We start from the raw sequence: 22,830 nt of genomic DNA, 5'->3' as shown, positions 1-22,830 counted from the left end.
CTTGAACGGTACTCAAGTTGAAATGGTATAGCGCCATCCAGCGGTAAGTTACAACAAAGTGGGTAGCATAGCAAGCTTCCTGGTGATCAGTCAAGCGTTAAGTCTAATAATCTCTAACAAATGCACTAGCATCAATTTTTACTCATATACTGTTTTTATTAGCCAAATAAAAATTGTCTTTTAATTATATTGTCTGTGTTCCTCGATAGCATCAATAATTGTTAGCCGATCTTGAAATTCTTTTTTATTCGACCGGGTACTGAACGAGTGGCATTGTCATTCGTTCTGCGTGTATTAATAGATATCGGCCTATTGTGTACCGATTTCATTATTATAAATCTTATTGAATAGATTATAAGTTGTCCCATATTATTTGAAAGAAAAAATTCCAACAGTAAATATATTAAGAATATGTATGAAATTTTAGTTTTACTCTTTGTATAGTTTAATAGATATCTTTTAATGTTATTAATCTGTTTTTAATTAACAGATTATAATTGAGGATGGTGTCATTTTAATCCACTTTAAATATTCTGTTATAATTTTTATTTTTTGAACGTATATATTTACAAATAATCCAACATTCACCTCGTTTTATTTGCACAGACAACAAAGTATTATACATCATTATATTGAGCAATGTTAATTATTGAATACATTCATAATTATTGTTTATTACTTATTTATATTTTGTCTCTATTCAAAGTAATATTTTTCTCATACGAATTATAAATGCACTAATGCGTACCTACATTACAAGGACATTGTACATCAATAATATTCCAAAATAATAAGATCAATTTAATCAAAATATATATTGTAGATCTGGTCTGGTAAACAATGATAATAAATTTAAAGGCATTAGCGTCGACAACTCGACGTACGCTAAAAGTTACTATGTAATTCGAGCTACCGCACCAATATTTACGACGGGTATGATGCAGTACTTTATGTAATTAATTCTCATATATTGGCATTGTTACGATGCCTTTGAAATAATATCGTCTGCTTGTAACTGAAATCAGAATACTGGAAAATGTTATGAGTCGAATTTAATGTTTTTTTGCTGTATTATTAATTTTTATACATTTCAAATGAAATTTTCACTAAAAAGCTTGCTAAACATCAGTGCATTGAGCAGAGGGTTTAATAAGACGATGAGCCTATTTTAGGTACTCTCATTAGAATAGACAACCTAAGTCTAAATATTTACTTTTTATAACCTATATATATAAATATAATATATTATAATAAATGGGTAAAGTATCTTCATCACAATGCTCTGTATGTGGCGTAAGAGAAGATCCTGTTCATATTATTACGGAATGTGTACGGAACGAGGCTGAAAGAATGGTCTTTTTGCGGAAATACAATTTCACATTCGAAACAGGGTATTACAATAGTGTTTTGTCAAATCCGTTATCCGACGCTGCTAAAGAATTATATAAAGTTGTTTTAAAAGGCATTCAGCGTAGGTAATAATATATATTAATGTAAGTTTAGATATGTAGTAATTAAATAAGGAAGTATGAATTGTAGCACTATGAGGGTGACATTTTCTAAATAGAAAAAACTCTCCCATAAAAATAAAGAGAAAAAAAAAAAACCATAGGTAAATATACATTTGATACTAACTCTATAATAAAATTCCGCAGACATTTTTAACTTTGCCGTATCGTAAATTCAAATCGTTTATAAAAAATACATTGGTAAAAAAGGCATATTATTCGATACAAGATTTTAAGGCCGATAAAAAAGCGTCGAGTATATACCTGTATATATATATGTACCTGTTGACTTCCAAGCAGGATATATTAATTTAAAAAATTGTATTTAACTAACTTGAATTTGTATTTTTTAAATGTTGAAAAAGAGTAACTACTGAGTTTTTTGCCGGATCTTCTCAGTAGAATCTACTTTCCGAACCGGTGGTATCTCCTCTTAATTGTTAAATAAATAAATAAATAAATGACGATTCAAAAGTGCTTGTAAAAGCCTACTTGAATAAAGTTTATTTTGATTTGATATTGTATGTATTGTATGTTTTATATGTAGATTGTATGTATATTTTATAGAATCTCTACAGACAAAGTATCATTACCATTATGAACATAATCGATTGATATACTTTTCTCTCGCAACTGTTCAAACAAATGTCAATGATTTAATGAAAATACCTTGCTGTCATTACCTAGCTCTCTAGTTGGATACCACCACTCATCAATTATTATCTTACCGGCAAACATGGGTACTCTACATTACCGGGTTCCGGTTTGAATAATGAACAAACCAATGTCAACGGGTACGACAGGTATAACATTATAAAATCAATTGGCAATTAAAGTGCCTGAATTTGATTATTAACAATCACAACCATAGCGTCAGTTTGTCAAAAAGTTTATGTTTATACATAGTTCCATACGGCCAAGGAATAAGACAAACAAATCTGAAATTTACGTATATAAGCTATCAGCTATATAGTAGTCTACAACAGTTCTTGATTAATATATCTTTATTTATAATAGAACACTATACCCCTAACTATTTTATATCTATTTTAATTTCACTTCCTCCGATAGCAGTTTCGCGACCGTTCAAAACGCCATTTTTTTCGCAAATCTTATATATATCACTTACTACTTTAGCAATGCTCTCGACCAATGGTATCGCGTCAATTCGTTGTTAACTATTATTTGGCTTTTTTCTTTCATGGTTGAAGTAGACTACACGTGTATATAAATCGGAGAACGTGACGGAATATAGTTTATTGTTTATATTAAAATTTCATTTGTATTTTTGTATTAATTATCACGTAAATCATACAAATTCATTCAAAGCTACTATAGTAATATTGCATCTTATGTCGCGATCAATCAGAATAGAGGTGAGGCCTTGAGCGAGGTCGAGGCGCCATCTTAAAGTCTGTGGCGGGATGAATAGCGAAATACTAGATGGAGATGGATCAATGACAGTTAATAATAAATAAAAATGTTGTTGAGTAGATTTAGATCGGTGTTTTAAACCCGTCACTCATCTGCAATCGTTTCATTGATATTTTATATTAACAACTTTGAAGTAATAATATTGTCATGTGCATGTGCAACTTAAATTGAAAATTTTTGGTTTCTCATTTAAACCTGATGTCATCCACAAGACCTACCTACTAATGACGATATCGGAGGATAAGGGTACTTTTATATATACGTGTATGTTGCATACTAACTAAAAGTCGATCAAAAGTCAGGACGTAAGTGTGTATTCAGGAAACAAGTTAAGCTAATCATTATAATTAGTTTTCACAAAGGGATGGGATTTATATACAAAGCATCTAAATTAACTTTTATATTAAGGATATCAATGGCTATATTTGATTAGAAATAATTAACACGAAACAAAATTTATATCATGTTTTGAGACGTGTAAAAATGTATGTAGATTATTATATTAACATACATTCTAGTTTTGTTTCACTAAATTTTTGTTACAGTATTTAATAATTAAAAATGCTAAAACTAAAAACTTCAACGTGAACAAAACAACGTTTACAATCCCGAGGGAAATCCGAAAAATCCTGAAATTAGTTTCAAACGGTTATAATTACTGACAGCCTAAATTAGCGCTAAATATATATGAACATAAACTTTACGCTGTATTAACTTTTGATGAATTCAACCTATTTTTATGAAGGAAAGATTAAACGATACACCGAAACACACATAATAATCTATAAATATTATTTATACTCAAACTCAAATTGCTTTATTCGATATAGAAGTATAACACTTTCTTATTGATGGTCAATTGAAACAGTAGCACCGGTTCGGAAAAGAAAATATCCTGAAAAGAACCGGCGAAAAAAACTCAGCGGGTTTTTTTGTCTTATTTATTATATGAACATTTTAATGAAATGAAATAGCTTTTATGTTTTATCAGATTTCATCATTTTCAAGACTAAAAAAACAGACACATACAAAAATGATTGTTACAACTAAAACTTTTGTTTTATTTGTGGTAACGTACAAATAGCCTTTTACTTAAAACAAAGGCAGTTATTTCGAAATCACATTGATACATATAAATTTTATATTATTCTATGAATTTATTATTTTTGAAAACAGTCGCAATTACTTCGTTATCTATCATGGCGCGAAAGAGAAATAAATCTTGACAATCTATTAAATTGCTTTTCATACAATGATGTATTATTTTCACATATCGTATATAAATCATTTGTTCATTGTACCATATTTCATGTAAGTGATATTTCTTTCATCATTTATTACCTACATACCTAAATATATATTTCCTAGAACTCACACGATAAACAATAATATAAAGTATTGTTACCTCGAAATATATATTAATCTTATTTTTATAAATGAACAAGTAACTATCCCTCCATTATAAAGATCTCACAGATTGATCTCATAACTTAACTAGGTAATATATTTCAGTATTTTTTCTTTTAATCATTATTACAGTAATTTATCATTGTTACGTCTTAATTTTAATTAAGTATTATATAATTTAGGCATTAAATGTTTATTTTTTAATTTTGAAGGTCAACGTTGTTAACACCTTGCCTATTGTTAATTGTAAAATATTGGCAGTGAGTTGATTGTGTAATTATTTAAACATAATGCAAAAAATACAAGTCCCACGTCACTGCTTTGCAACGAAGCGAGTTGCGAGATCTCAGACTGAGTCAGTATTAGTTAATATCTAATCAAGTAACTATGCAAGATTTTTTGTCATAAAATTTTACCTACCAATATTCATTATGAATTTTATGACAAATCTACATTTCATCAATGTATTTAACAATCAATTACAATTAAAGTTATGTATCGTTTTAATTAGTACGTAAAAACATACTTAGCTCTCATTTACGAAAATGAAGCAATCCTTGTGTTTACATAGTGAACGTATATACTTTATACATATATGAAAGTATACATACACCACACAAATACTTCTTCTAAGAACTTTATTTACGAACGAACCAAAATATACGAGAAGAGAAAAAGTTTTAAATTACTATATTGTTTATTTTATTAAGAATCAATATTGTGTTACGAATTGAACAAGCTTATATTGAGTTACCGTTGAAAGCTTTAATGTGCCTATTCAAAGACATGTATGATGTAATGGAATTATATTTAAAGGGTAATTGCTATCAACTATAAATTATTGCCCAAGCCTTTTGACTCAGTTTTATTTTCTTTATTTATTTTGTATCCTTTGTAACAAATTAGTATTCAATATTACGATACAAAAATCGCAACATCGATCCTGACCCCTTTGGCCAATGTCGTTTCCAGTCCTAATAAGATTAAAACGGAGGTAAATAAGAATATTAGCAATCTTTTATTTAATAAAAGGCATTGCTACCTCAAAAAAAGGTATAGTCTATTTCAGTCCAAGGGAGACTAAGGACCAATAAAAAACAACTTTGCTATTGAATTGACGCGAAATCTTTGGACGAAAATTTATATTAAAACGGCGTTTTTAATACGATCGGAACTTTAGAGTTATTAGTAAAGGATTATAAATGAAAATTTACAAATCAAGAACAGTTTGTAATAAATAGGTAGCCAGAGCTGTTAGCAATATTATTACTATATCTACTATTTACTACAAACGACTTGTTTATACCTACACTTTCTAAGATTTAAAATGGGTTTATAATTATAGTTAAATTTTAGTTCTTGCAGTCACACTATAATTTTATATTTAATTTAAAATATTTTGTCAGATATTTGTAGTTGTCAAAATGTACGTGCGTCATTTTACCGCTTTAAATGCTCTAAAAACGGAATGATTCAAATATTTTGCAGTAAAATTATCATATACATACTATATGTATCCGTCCGTCCGACATACCTAATTCCATTACAATAATTTAATTAATGCTCAGACCTGTATCCAAGTTAATCATTATAGTCACTAAATAATGAAACTAATATTTATTTTAGAATTTCGTTTGTATTGAAATATATTTTATTATATCGTTTATTTACTTATCTGTATGGCTAACAATATGAAATGCTTAAGAATATTATATAATACAAAATGGCAGACTTTACTTACAATATTCTATTGGTTTAATTAATTAAATATTTAATCACTTAAAGAACACTTGACCCTTCATATTTTAATAGTTGATTAAGTGATTTTGCCTGTTCGGAATACAGTTTGCAAATAAAATGCTTAAAGAACTGGTTTACAACTCTATAGTCCCAATATTACCCCCATCTCATATTTTAAGGGTGAAATAATACATAACAAGTATTTTTTTCGTTCCAAATCATACGGATAATTAAATGATTCTTTATAAAAGTTACCAAAACAGAATTCGTCTTCAAAATTATTATTATTATAGCTGATTTATTATTATACTCAAATGTATGTGCAATCTTCTTTTTTTCTTTTTTATCTCTGTTATATTTATATATACTGTGTGTAAAAATGGGTTCATTGTTTTTATGTTTCCAGCCTAATGATAGAGACAGAAAAAATATTTCGCTTCGAGTTATGAGTGACATACATGCGTGTATAACAAAAACAGAAGCAGAGATGCAATATTTTCTATTTCGTTGTAACTATCCAGTGATTATTTTACGCCATATAAATTAGACAGTGTTCGAAGAATATACTTAGCGTTGTTTTCCTTAAATATTATAGAGAACACGCAAACACGCGGACTGAATCTAAACAGAAAATTTATCAAATAATTTGCGTAAATAGTTTGAAATAAGTTTCACTAAAACATTCAGTCAAGAATTACACGAAGAAGTACCGCTTTCACCCTTCCTTACAAGCCATTACCGCGCACCACTCATCACGACGAAAACCGCTCGTTTACAAGCTCAATAATTAACCGAACCTTGAAACTTTAACCATCAGCTAATTTCACCCCTAACCATGCTAGGACCAACTTGTTCAGAAAAGCGATTTGTTCTCAATTTCGACATATTCTTACTTTAAGTTAAAATTCGATATTCGGTTTATACAAACTGTGCCCGCGACTTCGTACTTGTTTGAATTTATAAAAAAGTTATTGTTGTAGCCTAAGTTACTCCTTATTACATCAGCTATCGTATGCCGTTAAAAATCCCGTCACAATTGGTCTAGTCATTTCAGAGATTAGCCGGAACAACAGACACAGAGATAATAATTGTAATAAATGTTATTCTGGTCAATGTACCGTCGATATATAGATATACTTATGCATTTTTTAAAAGCAGTTATTTTAATATTGTAAACAGACACTCAATTTTATTATATAATATAAATAAATATATAATCAAATTCTATAAATATCAAAACGAATCTTCTGTATATTAATCATTTAGTGCAGGGCTTCGATACATTCGATCGAAACCTACCAACAATTACAGATCGTTAAATTATAATGATTTTACTCGATAACACATATCCGCAATTTTCGTATAGGTAATTGAGATATTTCGACATTAAATCCATGAAATTCAATGACATGACAGTTCAACGGGCGCTTCACATGTTTACAGATGTTTTCAGAAAGTTTTTTTTTATGATATCAGCAGTTAAGTATGTGGTCCACCTTATGGTAAGTGGCAACCACCGCCAATAGATAATGGCTCTGTAAATAATATTAAAGATTCTTTACATAAGCAATTAGTTTTCACCTGAAATGTAGATGTGTGATAACAATAAATTTTATTATAGAAGTTATATGACAAATAAACCAATAAAATAAAATACACACATTTCGACTTATCTGTCTATAAAAATAAATCAGCAAGACCGTTTGTGTCGCGTCGGTAAGTACTCTTCAAGTGGAGATCAATTCTTAGCCCAGAAGTATGACTTTTATTTTACTTTCAAAAGAGTTAGTACTAATCATTGAAATTAAATAGCCAAGTTAAGCGCGTATGGCAAATGTTAAACGATGTCTCATAAATTCGTAGAATGACTATAGATTTAGTTAGCAGAGTTTTCCTTATATAAGCTACAATTACAGACATAGTACAAATGATATGCGATTTTGGTACGTGTTTCATATAAATATTAAGTATATTTATTGACAATGTCGCTTATCACATTTTGACACTCAGTGCCCGTGATCAGCGCTATTGAGTTTCTTTTTACAGAATAACTACAGAGCATCGCTTTATTGAGTTTACAAAACAAAATGTATTTATTTTCAAAACAAATTTTCATCGGTCATTTGAAACATAATAGGACAAAGGCATGAGACTAGTATGTTAATATCACTAATATGTTGATACCATTGCTCATTTATATAATGAGCAGGCCTGAATCAGTTCATTACGGTAATTAGTTCACTGCCACAGCTGCAATTAGACTCTAGCTGGTTAATGAAACAAATATGGAATACGAGTAAAGCATTTTTTTCTCCTGAAATTTATATAATCGGAATACTAGACTTTATAAAATTTAAATAATCTGAGTACTAGACTCATATATTAGTGTTTGTTAGCGGGAAGAAGAAAATTGAATATGATTTCATGAAGTAACTAACAATAATATCCAATAACAAGTTCCAGGGATTTAATATGACATTGAGAAAATATATGTATGTACAAATGTATATAATGATATCTGCGGTTGTCATGGCAAAAGAGGAACTTCAGCCACAAGGACATTCGACGTAAATACATCTGAAAACAATACTTGTATCCAATATATTTGTTAATGTTACAATGGGTCAGTGTTTTTCCTTTGGAAAACATTATCAATCATACCATTCCGTGACATAAGTGAACCCTCCTCATCCGAGCTCAAAGTTCCATTACTCACAAAGCCACGCCCAGGTCTGATTCCGTCCTCCGACCATTGCGACAATAACCTACTGATAGCGTTACGAAAGAACGTCATTCCATATTGTAGGAGGCGCAGTTCTAGGCAAAAAGGAATGGCAAAAGTAACGAGCAGTCCCTTCAGTTGCTATCTCGTTACACCCGGAAAATTAACCGCGTCGGCTCGGCGCGGACGGCGATGTTATCTATAGTATCTAAAGTCATCCTTAAAATTTAGGTAAAGCATTTTCAGAGGAGTGATTAAAATCACATTAAATCGTATTTAACGTTATAACGACTTGCTAACTAAAGTATCTGAAATTGTAATTTAAAAATATTTTGAAAATGTATTTAAAATTATAACTGATATGCCAAAAATCTGAAATGTTTTGTAAATTTTATAAATATTTATCGGTTTGGTTGGTGACTGAGGTCAAGTCAATTAGTCTCCTCTGGTCTCCCTCGTGACTTCGAATCTCGACGCCTGGCGAGGGGATTGGCGACGCATTGGAAGTGTTCGGAATGATTAATATTTCTTAATATTCGATCGTCCTATTTCTCGTCTTGTCCATTTTTAATTAAATAAAATAGATAAGTGACACTTGATCTAAATTGTCTATGACAAACTAGTTATATTACTTGCTGCGATCATGTTATCTGCATGGTATGTGGGTATAATTACAATGCATTTAATAACAGACTGCCAATATCAAACTATTGGTAGGCAGATGTACATACCACGAAGGCAAGTATTCAGGCCAACCTAAGTTATATACTTTCGATACTAATCAAATTTAAACGAATTGTATCGACTAATAATTTGCTCACATTTATAGCAAGTCAACAAACGAGAACAAAAATCCCGACTGCTATTTCGATTAAAACGTATCATAACGCAGAGGAAACAAGGTAATTTTATCGTTAACACTGTTGTCACAAATTAATTGATATTAGCGTTTTTAATTAGCGTCTCTTTATTGAACTGTCGGGCAAGCGGAAGAGATCGACCCATTCCGTCGAACGATGTTCCGTTTTAATTAAACTTACAGCTACTTGTACACTTCAAACGACACTCATATTTCATATAATTTTATGTATATAGATAGGATTATAATTACAAAATAACATTAGACAAATTATTCAGGATACGAGTAAATGTAAACAGAGGCATTAAAGCCGAGTGTTAGGTGATTTTTATAGCGGCTAAGGCGGATGGTCCCTGGCTGTTATGGCAGCTATAAACGCCCGTATTGAGTTGACGTTTTAAGAAAATTCCACCCCACGACAAAGCTATTTGCCACCTAGAGGGGGATCTGCCTTAGAAGCTTTCAAATTATCAAGATTCATTTAGTGAATAGCCGACTTAATGACAAGTAAAATCCTTTGAAAAATATATTGTACTATAAATAAAATTATAAATCAAAGCAGAAACGGCTCGCGCGAGATCTTAGATTAGAGATACGAAAGATTAAATCCACTTAACTGTTGGTAATTTATGTTTCCACAGAATATATAAGGATGTTTTTAATGTTTTTATAGGTTTGTTGTATATAAAGTATGAAGTTTAACATACTACTAATTATAATATATATTTTCATTTCAACCTTGCTAGTATGTGTAATTCGATTGGAATTAAAATAGTTTTGGTCGTAAATTTTCCAATTGTTACTTATAAATAAATCGTGCTTAAACTCATTACATTTGCTTTGACAAATCTTGACTACTAAGGATATACATGTATATTTATGTACTTTAATCGTCCACATTATTTTGTCGTAAGGTATAATTTTCCTACTATATTCCTTTAGGCTGTTGTCAAAAATGATAAAATAACACATGTACAAAACTTCTTAAATGATCTTATGCCAAAATGGATAAATATTTTCATGATAAATAATGATATACATTACTTTGACTGTCGTCTCGGAGACGTGAGGCATCGTCGCATTTCTCTTAAGAACATGTCACAAGCGATACCATAAATGACATAGTATTTCAAAATTTGAAGATATCTTCTGACGTCATTAATAATCATCTCTTTAACTTTTTTTTTAAATCTTACATTTCTCAAACCCAACATCGGATATTTTCCTCATAATTTAAATTGTCTTAAAAATAATATATGTACAATCGGTCTTATTACAGACATTATTTAGTCATATAATCTAAAGGTTGATGATAAAAAATAGTTTCAGTCATCAATACAATCTGTTCGAATAAAATATTCAAATAAATGAAATACGTGTACAAATTAGTACATTTCAGTGAGTTGGACATAATTGGCAATTTGTTCTATCACAGGAAAACTTATAGAAGTCAGATGAAATCTTAGCTGGGGAAGCTAAGACGACAAACAGCAATATTTAGTAGTTCGTGACAGTAATCCCCAGCAAGCAGTGCACTCGAGCGCGCCCTCATCACGGATTCTCGAGGGCGCGCTAAATGTAGGCCACGAAGTTCCCGCCCGCCGCCACGGGAATATTGCTTTGTCACTTGGCGACATCGTTGTTTCCTAAGCCCAAGTAATTGGAAATAGTTGAAATAACTCGAACAATATCGCTTACTTTGCATAGACGTTATGTATTAATATGAAATGTCTGAGATGTTCGGTCTCTTAGAGTTACGTCTTATCTCGAAATGTTCCTTATACGATTGAGATTTTATCCTATAAATGAAACGACTTAACTACAGAAATATAAAGTTGAACATTTTAATTTACATTTAACTATTTTTTTATCTAAACAAGTAACTAAACATAATTCTGATCAAAAATAATTACAATCCTGCGAAAGCAACGTAATTGTGAATTTTCTAACTAAAAGTTTCGTCGGGCCAATTAAAATGAAGTCGTAACTACAGTATCGGAGCGCGTGGGTCGAATGAAAGTAGGTACCACAAAAGGCGAAGGAAAAGGAGCTGACACAATAAAAAAGGAATGAGAATTTCTTACAGCCGCTGTAGACATTAAACGAAGCCCGAACGGGAAACCGGTCAACATTTACTTCTCCGTTATTATGATTAGACCCATTGTTTTCATTTGTGACTCGAGCCTAATCATTGTATTTTATGAAATCCACTATAATCCTAGTCGAAATCTAAACTCATATTAAAGCGAATACATGATAAACAGAGACAACAAACATGCAAATTTAATCACAATTATAGATTGTAGTAATATAGATTGAGTAATAATTACTAATATTTATTTTTACTTTTATCAGTATTCTAAGATGTGAATTGATAAGATTTTGTATTCACTAAATAATCAGTTAGCTTTTGCACTACTAAGTGACCGTGTTACTAGAAAGTTGAATTAAGATAAGTATGTGTACAGTGTAAGTGTACTTATAAACACGACCTCAATTCATCTCTTTCTGTCATATGTGACTTAAAAATCGAGAGAAAGAGACGGAAAATAATCCATCGAATTAAGTAACATTTATAGGTAAAGCCGTATGTCTTAAGGTGACAATCAACACGTTACTAGATAATCTGTTTACTCAATCCAGTATATGTCGATATTCTATTAAACACAAAGCTTAGTGTGTGCCTATTAACACAATACAAGATACCGGTCATCTACATTAACTGTATATGTACTTAGCTGACAATCTCGTGATATACACGGATATATACTTATTAGTTAAGTACACATGAACTGATTGATTTAATCACGCGACATTTCCTAATAATATATCTATTAAGTGATAATTATATTATTGCAATTAACTATATCACTCGAAATCAATGGCCGTATATGTAATAATATCTTAAAAATAGATAAATTATCTTTAATAGTCGATAGAAGTTTCTATAGATGACAAAAAACGTATTAGATTAGTATAAAGAATAAGTGTTCTATGGACTTCATTCGGGTTATATAAATTTAGTAGTATTTAATTAATGTATAGCTAAGTTAGAATAAATCGGCAGTAAATGTAACTATGGAAATTCTCTTCAGTTCTCCTCGGTAGAATCCACGTTTCGAACCGAAGGTAGATTAACATTAAATATAATATTGTTTAATGACGCAAAAGTACTCGTAAGCTCCTATATTAATAACTATATTTTGATTGTAACATTTAAATCTAAATCCTAAAATTTAATCAAATATATAATAGTATACTTAAATACAATATCGATTTTAATTAATTTTTAACTGTCATATTTACAATCTTATTTTGTCGAAATGTCATTTTTTGTTAATATTTGCATAATTGTAATTAGTGTCACGTTATCGAGTATTAGTGTTTATTTCGGAATACACGTGATGTAAACGAATTTATAAATCTAATCAATTTTATACATGTGATTTCCAACCTTTGAATGTTATATTGACGAAATCTAGGTACGTTTCAGTGTAACTACCGTCAATCAAATCGATACAGCTAACATTGTAATATAAATACATGTCTACGTATAAATAAACAAGTTACGGGGTTGAACATGTTGATCCTAAGTCTCGCGGGTCGAAATCCGGGCGAGCACTACTAAGTTTCCGAAGTAAACCTTCTTAAGTAAAATTTCAAGGTCAAACTTGAGAAAAGGTCCTCCAAAAAAGGATTTATTCCACGTGTATGGACTTGTTTTTTTCTTAAGTGTTAAACACCAGTGATTTATAGTTTAAATATTCTAATCTAATGACACAACTTTGGAAAACTGCATATAAAATGAAACATAGACATACATAGTAACCCTTCTTATATCCACCTTATTATTAATACTTTAAGTCTGTATTCTGGTAAAAAAACCTTTTTTTCCGAAATAACAAATGGCTCTTTACGTTTTAGTTTTTTTACTCTTGTGTTACGAGCTCTATCTTAAAATAAAAACGAACTGTCAGCCTAATTTGTCAAAGATTGATAGTAGTGCAAATATATATAACTAGCACAAACTTATCAAATTCGCTATTACTATATATAGGATGTTTATTGATGCGTATGTTACATTCCGGTAGGTATATGTATATAGCGATGAGTGCAATATGCACAAGGGCTTGGTCAATAAAAGTGACTGGAGTACAAATCTAAAGCCAATGACAAATAATATCCTCATTATGAACAAAATAAATTGATTTAAATATAGAACACTATGGAAATAACATTGGAAAACTAGATTACCAATTGATTAGTTCAGAACTCATTGTTGATTTATATTAATAAACGAAAGGTTAGAAATTATACATTTTTTAAAAATTGTGATTAAATCAATAAACCATAGGAATCAAATGAACAACGATTCAAGTAAATATCAAATGTAAACGTTCGCCGACGACGTTTGTATGCCAGCAGTAAACAAAGATAACGGGTATGGTTTTACGATCGAAACGCAGTTAGCTTGCTATTTTATTGGGTCATATAGATTCTATGTATTTATGATACATTAAGGAAATTGTATACAGCGAGAAACTAAGTAAGCAGAACGTTGATCCAAAGCTCGCTATTGTGCACGTGAGACAGATACAGGGATGAGGAGCTTAGCTGGATTACGCTAGAAGCGCTGGTTGATTATGCTCCTGCTTGATTTACTGCGACGCGATACCGTTAAGCGGCACCGACTTGACTGCCTAATAAAGGAACTTGCTGAAAACGGACAATTTATAGAGTCACGCGTACCGGGGCAATCAATTTCCAGCTGCTGAGAAAACAGCAAGAAATATATTAAGACCCTTATCTGTCAACATTCGAAAAGGGTCGGTGAAGTTGTTAAATACGGCCTTTGAAAAATTCGACAAAAGGCAAACTTCAGTCAGGAATGTTTACGCGAGAAAATGGTCATTTAAATGCGGATCACAGCAGTGATTAGCCGGCTGCCGGTACACTGCTCACTGACACCTTTCAACCCCTAGAGGATTTCTATTGTTGGACCGATTTCAAATTACCTGTTTTATTGCAGCATTCGGACGCCTGCGTAAATTAGACTCATTATCATATTTACACTAACGAGTCTCGTAAACGGTCACCAGTGAAAAATATCTTAATATTATGAAGATTTGTTTAAATTGAAAATAATATGTGTTTGATGATAAAAAGAAAATGTATATTTTAAACTGTTATTTAGATTTAATTTACCTACTCATGGTTGGAAACCCTATTCAATTTTATTTTAAGAAGGATGACTATCGCGTATTAAGTTAAAAAAAGTTGTTGTGTAAAATTATATGTATTCAATAATAATTATTTATTTTGTTGTTAGGATATTTTAAAAACGTACATTTACGTTAATAGAGTTTACAGTGAAATTCGAATGGGTAACATACCTGAGTTAGGCTGGTTATCAGAATTGGGCCGCGCCGATGGTGCTCCATCTCGTGCCTCCACCTCCAGCGCGTAGGCTCCTTGCTTCTCTCTGTCGAACACCACCTTAGTGAAGATCTCGCCGGTCTGCATGCTGATCTCGAAGAAGTCCTTGCCCTCGTTTCGAGGTGAGTCCACGATGTAGTAATACACCTAAAGGATAAAATTACTAACTATAGTTATACTTTTTTTAAAGAGAGTAGTAGGAATTGACCAATTAATTAAAGAAATATTAATATTCTTATTTATCCCTCCTTCTAAGCTTATCATCTGTTTTAGTAGTGGGTAGACAATAGGCCAGGGGGTCAGGATCGATCCTGCGGTCCGTAAACCATTGCGCTTTTTTCGCTTATTATTCTTTAGTTATTTATTGATATATCCGAATGTTCAATCATATAAATAAATTTATTATGCACCTATATTATGTAGGTACATCATAAATGATACTTGATCTATTCATTGAAATAAAACTAGTCATAACGGATTAAAAATTTTTGATTGGATAATCGCGAAAATCTAAGACAACATTATTTGATCTATTCATGTTTGTATCCTATTTTTTTGGTATAGTTTGGTTGATATGGACCACCTGATGGTAAGTTGTCACCATCACCCATAGACAATGACGCTGTAAGAAATATTAACTATTCCTTACATCGTCAATGTGGCACCAACCTTGGGAATTAAGATAGTATGTCCCTTGTGCCTGTAGTCACATTGGCTCACTCACCCTTTAAAACGGAACTCAACAATAATGAGGACTGTTATTTGACGGTAGAATAACTGATTAGTGGGTGGTACCTACCCAGACGGGTTTGCAAAAAGCCCTTCCACCAAGTAAAATTTGTGTTTCTCTTTCTATTTGTATCATTACTTTTTAACGTAAACCAAAGTTGGAATTATAACTCATTATGTTTCTAGTTTTAAAATGATATACAGATATTCTTATAGCCATATTCTGTTATGAGATTTACAGGTTTAAACTGTTTTTTCAGTTGAAAGTGAAACGTTTAGCAAATAAATATGATTTATAAAATTTTATTTCAATTCATAATATAGACGCCTTTATCTGCAAAAAAAGTACTAAAACCGTAGTTTTTTTTTACGTAGAGTATTTGTGGATGCGTCACAACTGTATTTTCAAATACGATTTTTATTCGTATCAATCTATACACGCATCACTGAGCCACTCGATAGATTTTAATGAAATTCTGTTTATGACGATACTTTTAAACCCAAAAATTGTAAAAGCACGTCGAACGTTCTCATGGAACGTCACGCATGAAGTGATTCATTTGACATTTTTGTATCATATATAAAATAGATTTTAAATAATAAAATTAATGTTTAAATTAAATTAATTAAGAGGTAGTAGATTCAGCTCTCACAGTTGAATCTACATACAAAACCGGTTGCTTTACATTTAATTCGTTGTCTTTGAGTGATTATTCAAATGGGCTTATCTAATCCTACTTGAATAACCATATTTTGATTTAACTGTAATAATATCTTGTACGTGTACGGTTATAACTACAACAATTACATACAAAAATACTACCACAATAAATAAGCATTGCCATACACTGTGACTTGGGTAGGCTACCTGATGTTAAGTGGACACCACCACTTATAGTCATTGGCGCTGTAAGTTATAGTAGCCACTCCTTATATCGCCAATACGCATAAACCTTGGGAACTGAGATTGTTTATCTTACTATTCAAAACGGAATACAATGATACGTATTATGTTTTGGTGGTGGAATATCTGACGAGTGAAATTAAAGTTTGTTTAAATTAAAGATGAATTTCTAGACTAAATTACAGTAATATTGAACCATCAAATGAAATCATTATAGGTTTAATAAAACCGCTGAGAGTCAAACCACGGCCACACCAAACACATCTAATTATGTTAGCGTACCCCAATCAATACCATGAACAGTCTGGTTCGCTGAATTAAAATTAAATATTCACGAACCCTCAGTGTATCGCAAACCTGTGGTATGTAAATGTGCGGAGCGCACAAGTAGTCGTATCACGCGGGACTATGTTTTAAAATTACATTATTTCCTACACATTTCGTGAGTAATCTTTTGTTTAAAATAAACATATACAGGTAAATTATGAAACGCTTGAATTTATACATAACTAGCGACCCGCCTTGGCACGCTTCGCAAGGGTGCAATGCTAATAGTAAAAATATACTATAAAATATCTTATTTGATTGTTCATAGTTTTTTTGCCAACTTATATGGCAAAGAAAATATGTATAAGCTGTTATTATGTATGCATTGTAATGCATTTTAAATCGGTAATATCTTCGAAATTTTTTATTTTATTTAAATTACATACTGTAGTGGGCTATATTGATTTATATTGAATGCACGTTGTATTTAAGATACTTTGTTGCATAAGGATTAAGCTGTATTGCATAAAATCGTCTGAAAATAAGCCATTATTACTCGTAAAAAGTAAAGGATAAGAAATGGTTAGTGTGGTTTATCCCTAAGAGATTGACCGTCGTGGACTCTTTAAAAGACCTTTTTTAAGGTGAACAATACAATGTAAGCACAAAAATGTGTTTATTTACGACATTACTTTAGAAACCCTTCAAATTATCAGTGTTTTTCTTCTATATTATAATATTGATATTTATTATACATATAAACATTCTTCTTGAACCAATCTATCTTTTTAAAAAAAACAGACAGACAGGGCTAAGCGACCTTTATATTATGTAAAGATACGGACACTAAGAAAAAAAAAGAGTTATCTTAAATCATAAAGCAACGTATAAAGTATTGTTGCAATATAAAGATTCATAAGCGACTTAAAAAGTGTAACGCAATGTTTGTTAAGAACATAAGTAGCGTTTTAGTCGATTAGGGCTTGCTATCAGATTCGAGAATCGTCAGATTACAGACACGAGGCGTAATGCGCTTGCTATTCATTCATTCGTGTACAAACATTCGCTTTGGATCTGGTGGCGGGCTTCAATTAAGAACCAGATTATAATGATTATGTCAAATCTCGTAACAATTAATCTTGACAGAATCTTGTATTTGTTTTTTGATATTTTTAAATATATATAGTAAAAATAATACTTCTATATTATTATTAGTATTGTACTTCTTTATTCATAAATATAACAAATCTCGTATAATAGTTATTAATTAAATTAAAGAGTTATTATTATTTTTTATTTCATGATAAACTCCGGAAATATGCATCTTAAAAGATTTTTTTTATATACATAGTTTATGTATAATATACGTAAAGACAAAATTTTTGGTCAAAGTACTTGCCGAGAGAAAGTTGCCCAAAAATTGTATAATAAACACAAGAAAATTTGCATTGTAGATCTTCATAACATTATAGGAGAGTGAAAGAAAATTCAGTTCTATTCATAAAATAAATTGAGACACCCTAAAACTATATAATGGATTTTTGAGACACAATTAAATATAAGCACACTTATTTCTTAATATATTTATTAAGAAATAAGTATATTATGAGGTACATTTTTTTAAATATAGAAAAGGTAGGCAGATAGGCAAATGAGCCACCGATGGTATGTTGTCAACAATGCCCATAGTCAATAGCACTTTAATAAATTTTAACTATTCCTGATCCCATTAATATACCAGAAGTAAGCAAACACCAGTCTGAATGACTGCTATCTGGTGTGCCCCAACGCGAATTCGATGATTACAACACAAATATAATAACCATTAACATCGAATACAAATATAATTTTCCGGGTGATATTTTCCTTCGCTTTTAATTAGCCCGGGTGTCATGCCTGATCTCTTTTCCTTGTGTCAGATTGAGCTCGTTCCCGATCTGACACGGAAGAAAGAATGCACTATTTCCTTGTCTAGCTGAATATTCCCCGATAAGAATAGCTGCTGTGGTCGGAATTAGGTCAGGAGAATTGTTTTAGTTTTTACTAGAGCGAGAAAAAGTACTAGTAACAAAATTGCATGATATCTATAGTCTGAGAATTGTCTTCAATAGATATATTTTTGGGAAAACTTGAATTTTTGTCCCCATTATATCATGATCTCAATTTGGGCGTTTGATTAATCCCAATTTTCTATCAAATTATTGAAGTAATAGAATTGGTGTGGTGTGTGTATGTTTTTAGCAAGTAGGCATGTATGCAGTTATTATAAAAAAGAAGCAGATATAAAGGCTATTAAATTTAATTTTAGTATTGCTGTGTGCTAATTTTATAGCATGTAACGTAACGTTATTGATATAACTTAACATCATAAAAAAACTTAACATAGGACATTAAGGCCGTAAAGCAATATGAATCTACCGATAAATATTTTAACATAAAATTATATTTCTAGATCAAATATACAATCCCATTTTATAAAATCAACCAATTTAATTTGTTATACTCGTGACCACATTGAGGTGCAAATGTTTGATGACGTTTATCACACACTAATTGATATTTTGACCACTACTTTCAACAAACGTAAATATTGGATTTATTCCCATATAATTAGCCTCACTTATGTTTAAAAGAGCTGAGATGGTCCAGTGGTTAGAAAGCGTGCATCTTAACCGATGATTTCGGGTTCAAACCCAGGCAAGCACCACTGTATATGTGCTTAATTTGTGTTTATAATTCATCACGTGCTCGGCGGTGAAGGAAAACAACGTGAGGAAACCTGCATTTGTCTAAATTCATCGATATTCTGCCACGTGTGCATTCCACCAACCCGCATTGGAACAGCGTGGTGGAATATGTTCCAAAACCCTCTCCTTAATAGGAGAGAAGGCCTTAGCCCAGCAGTAAGAAATTTACAGGCTGTTACTTTACTTTACTTTTATGTTGAAATGAAGCAATATACTAAAAGGTTTGTAAACATTAAGTTATTTACCCCAAGTAGATACTACTAGAAATTTGCGTGTGGCCTCGGTACAGCCTTACCAGTTAGATGTTAACCCAATATCACTTAGAAGCAGCTCGAAAAGTTCCATACATGTTTTCGTACCGTTTCGTATTTTCTGAATACTAATAAAATTTACCCCCAATTTTACCTTCTTAATGTATAATGTTTTTAAAAGAGCTGAAAGCACTGCCTTTTATTCTTATCATACCTTTATACCGATTGCCGTATCTTTACTTCATCATCTGAGATGATGTTTTTTTCAAAAATAGTACCTGATGTCTTTACTGATAAGCAGATGAATATAAACATAAATACATAGCTTCCAATTAAAGTGTTTTTATCGACACATTTTCGAAAAACCCTTAAAAATTTACTTTGTCTCATAATAAAATATCGATTTCGATATTACATTTCTGTTAATGAATTCGTCATTTCTAACTTTAGACAAAACCTTTCTGTGTGCTGAAATTCATCCTAGTTATGTATCTATCTACGACCAACACGTAAAGTAACAACAGATTTAAGTGTAAGATTTAATAATATATGTTATGTACACCTCTTTCTATATCTGTTTTCCTCTACCTTAAGGTTGCCTGGAAGAGATCGCTGTGTTAGCGATAAGGCCGCCTCTTGTACATCTTTCATCTAACCGTGTATATGTGATTTATTTAATAGTGTACAATAAAGAGTATTTTGATTTGATTTGATATATTCTCAAACAATATTGCGTATAATATAAATATCATCGCATCGGTTGATATGCTGCGGCGCTATCTTAGTTAAATATAATATAAGTAAAGGTAAATTTATTTCAAAGATATCTATGTTGTTAGAAAGATTAAAATAGTTTTCTTCTGAGAAGCATGTTTTAAAAATATTATTACAGTTTAAATAAACGAGACTGACTAAAAACAAATAGCAATTTTTAAATTGTAAATATGTCTATAACTTTGATTGAAGAGCTTCTACACGTCTTTCAGGTCCTAAATGAATTTATCTCTTTTTATACCTGTAGCATAAAAGTTGTTTGAGTATCTATCTGTTTATCTTAAACATTTACACACTCTAGTTTATAATATGCAAATTAATGTAGGTACTCACAGAGAATAAAACTGTCATTGAACGCCACATACTTAACCACACATGACCTTGAGACTAAATAAAAGTGTCAGTCAAGTCTTACAAAATGGTATTTGTTAGTAAATTTCTAATAAAACATTTTATCTCTACACTATCGTTTTGAATTCCAATGAGACTTCCTAGACACTCAGGATGACAGAAACTTGAAGAACAGAACAGAACTTGTCTAGTAATTATTAATTCAAATATTCTCTTAAGCTGTTGTGTTATGTAAGAACATTCATCTTTTTTTTTAACTATTAATATATTTATAGAAAAATTAGAATTTTCGTATCGTCGTCAGAATGGTTATTTTCTACCCCTATAGTTTTAATGTTCATTAAGATTTTATCATAGTGTTACCGAACCGGCTGACTCCAACTAGCAGTTTCATTGTACGTTGATCATTTAAATTCATTTTTGGTTAATTCAAGTAAATTTCAGCTCACAGCTCTAGCTCTAATTACATTGTTATTATCTGTTTATCAAATTCATTTTGAAAAAGATAAGTGAAATTATGCAACAAACCTGATTGTTAGGGAAGGTCCCGTCCTTGTCGATGGCATTCACTTGCGTGACCTTGGTGCCGATGGGTTCGCCTTCAAGCACAGTCTCTTGTTCTCGTTCCGTGAATAAAGGTATTTCGTCGTTGACATCTTCCAGCATTATGTAGACTGTCGCCTCTGAAGCCAGCTGTTGAGCTCCGTTGTTCTAATTGAAATTAAATAAGTGATTAGACAAACGTGTAAGTTATATTTATTCATGTATCGTTTCATTTAACGTATGAAAAATTATACAGATCCCAATGATATTCTAATAAACAGATATGTTATATCCATACTAAACAACAGAAAAAAGTGTGCCGCGCCAAGGACCGTTTATTTTAGTTTATTTTTTTTTTACATTTCGTTAAAAGTAAAAATGATAGCTTGATAAAAACAATAAGTAAAAGGGATAACTAGATGTTTTAATTACGCAAAACGTATTACTACGTAATTATGATGTATTATAACGTATTACTAAGTAAAACAACTAAAGGCAAACGTCCCAATTAGGACGTTTTCTAGTCTTCACTTTTTTACGCGTTAATAACATATCTGTTCACTACAACATCATTGACAGATACATAATTCGATTAAAAAGATAATATATTTTTCACCCATGATGAAAAAAGATAGTAAACACACATAATAAATCTAAATATTGTTTTTTCATTGTACAGATATTTCAATACAGTTTTATTCCTGAAACATTTCCGTCATTCATTTAAATTTGGAAAATGTAAGTATTATTTAGTATATAAAATATCTAGCAAAGCTTACCTCCACTCGAATGGTCAGGTTGTATTCTTTAATGCTTTCATAATCTAGAGGATGATTAACTTTAATGTCTGCCCAAGTAAAGCCATTGTCAGCCCTTTGTTGTAAATAAAAAGTGTGGAATTTATTCGTCTGAGCCGTAGATCCGGGCATGAGTCTGTAGAATACGGTTGGGTTGTTCTCAATGCCCGAGCTGAAAAGTCCCCGAAACGTTATAGAGAGAACGATAATTTAAGCAAACAATCACTAATACATCTACTTTAACGAAACAACATCAAATGCAAAATACTCAAAATAATAAAGGGGTGACAAAAATAATTTAGTTAATATGAACTCTTAATTTTTCAATACTTCAAACAAATTAGTACAAATCCATAGTTCA

General features: G+C 31.0%; 1 protein-coding gene across 2 annotated transcripts in view; it reads right to left on the bottom strand.

Moving 5' to 3' along the window:
* Positions 1-22,830, bottom strand: part of LOC124530838 (neural-cadherin-like) — a 261,718-nt gene that overhangs the window by 236,582 nt on the left and 2,306 nt on the right. For both annotated transcript variants that reach the window (XM_047105166.1, XM_047105165.1), the window contains exons 2-4: positions 22,452-22,641; positions 21,658-21,840; positions 15,064-15,253 (exon numbers count right to left, since the gene is read on the bottom strand). In XM_047105166.1, the coding sequence (XP_046961122.1) occupies positions 15,064-15,253; positions 21,658-21,840; positions 22,452-22,641 (563 nt within the window). The remainder of the gene's footprint in view (positions 1-15,063; positions 15,254-21,657; positions 21,841-22,451; positions 22,642-22,830) is intronic.

The sequence above is a fragment of the Vanessa cardui genome, chromosome 7 (genome assembly GCF_905220365.1).
Source record: "Vanessa cardui chromosome 7, ilVanCard2.1, whole genome shotgun sequence".
Lineage (NCBI taxonomy): Eukaryota > Metazoa > Arthropoda > Insecta > Lepidoptera > Nymphalidae > Vanessa > Vanessa cardui.
This window is presented reverse-complemented; position numbering and strand designations above follow the sequence as displayed.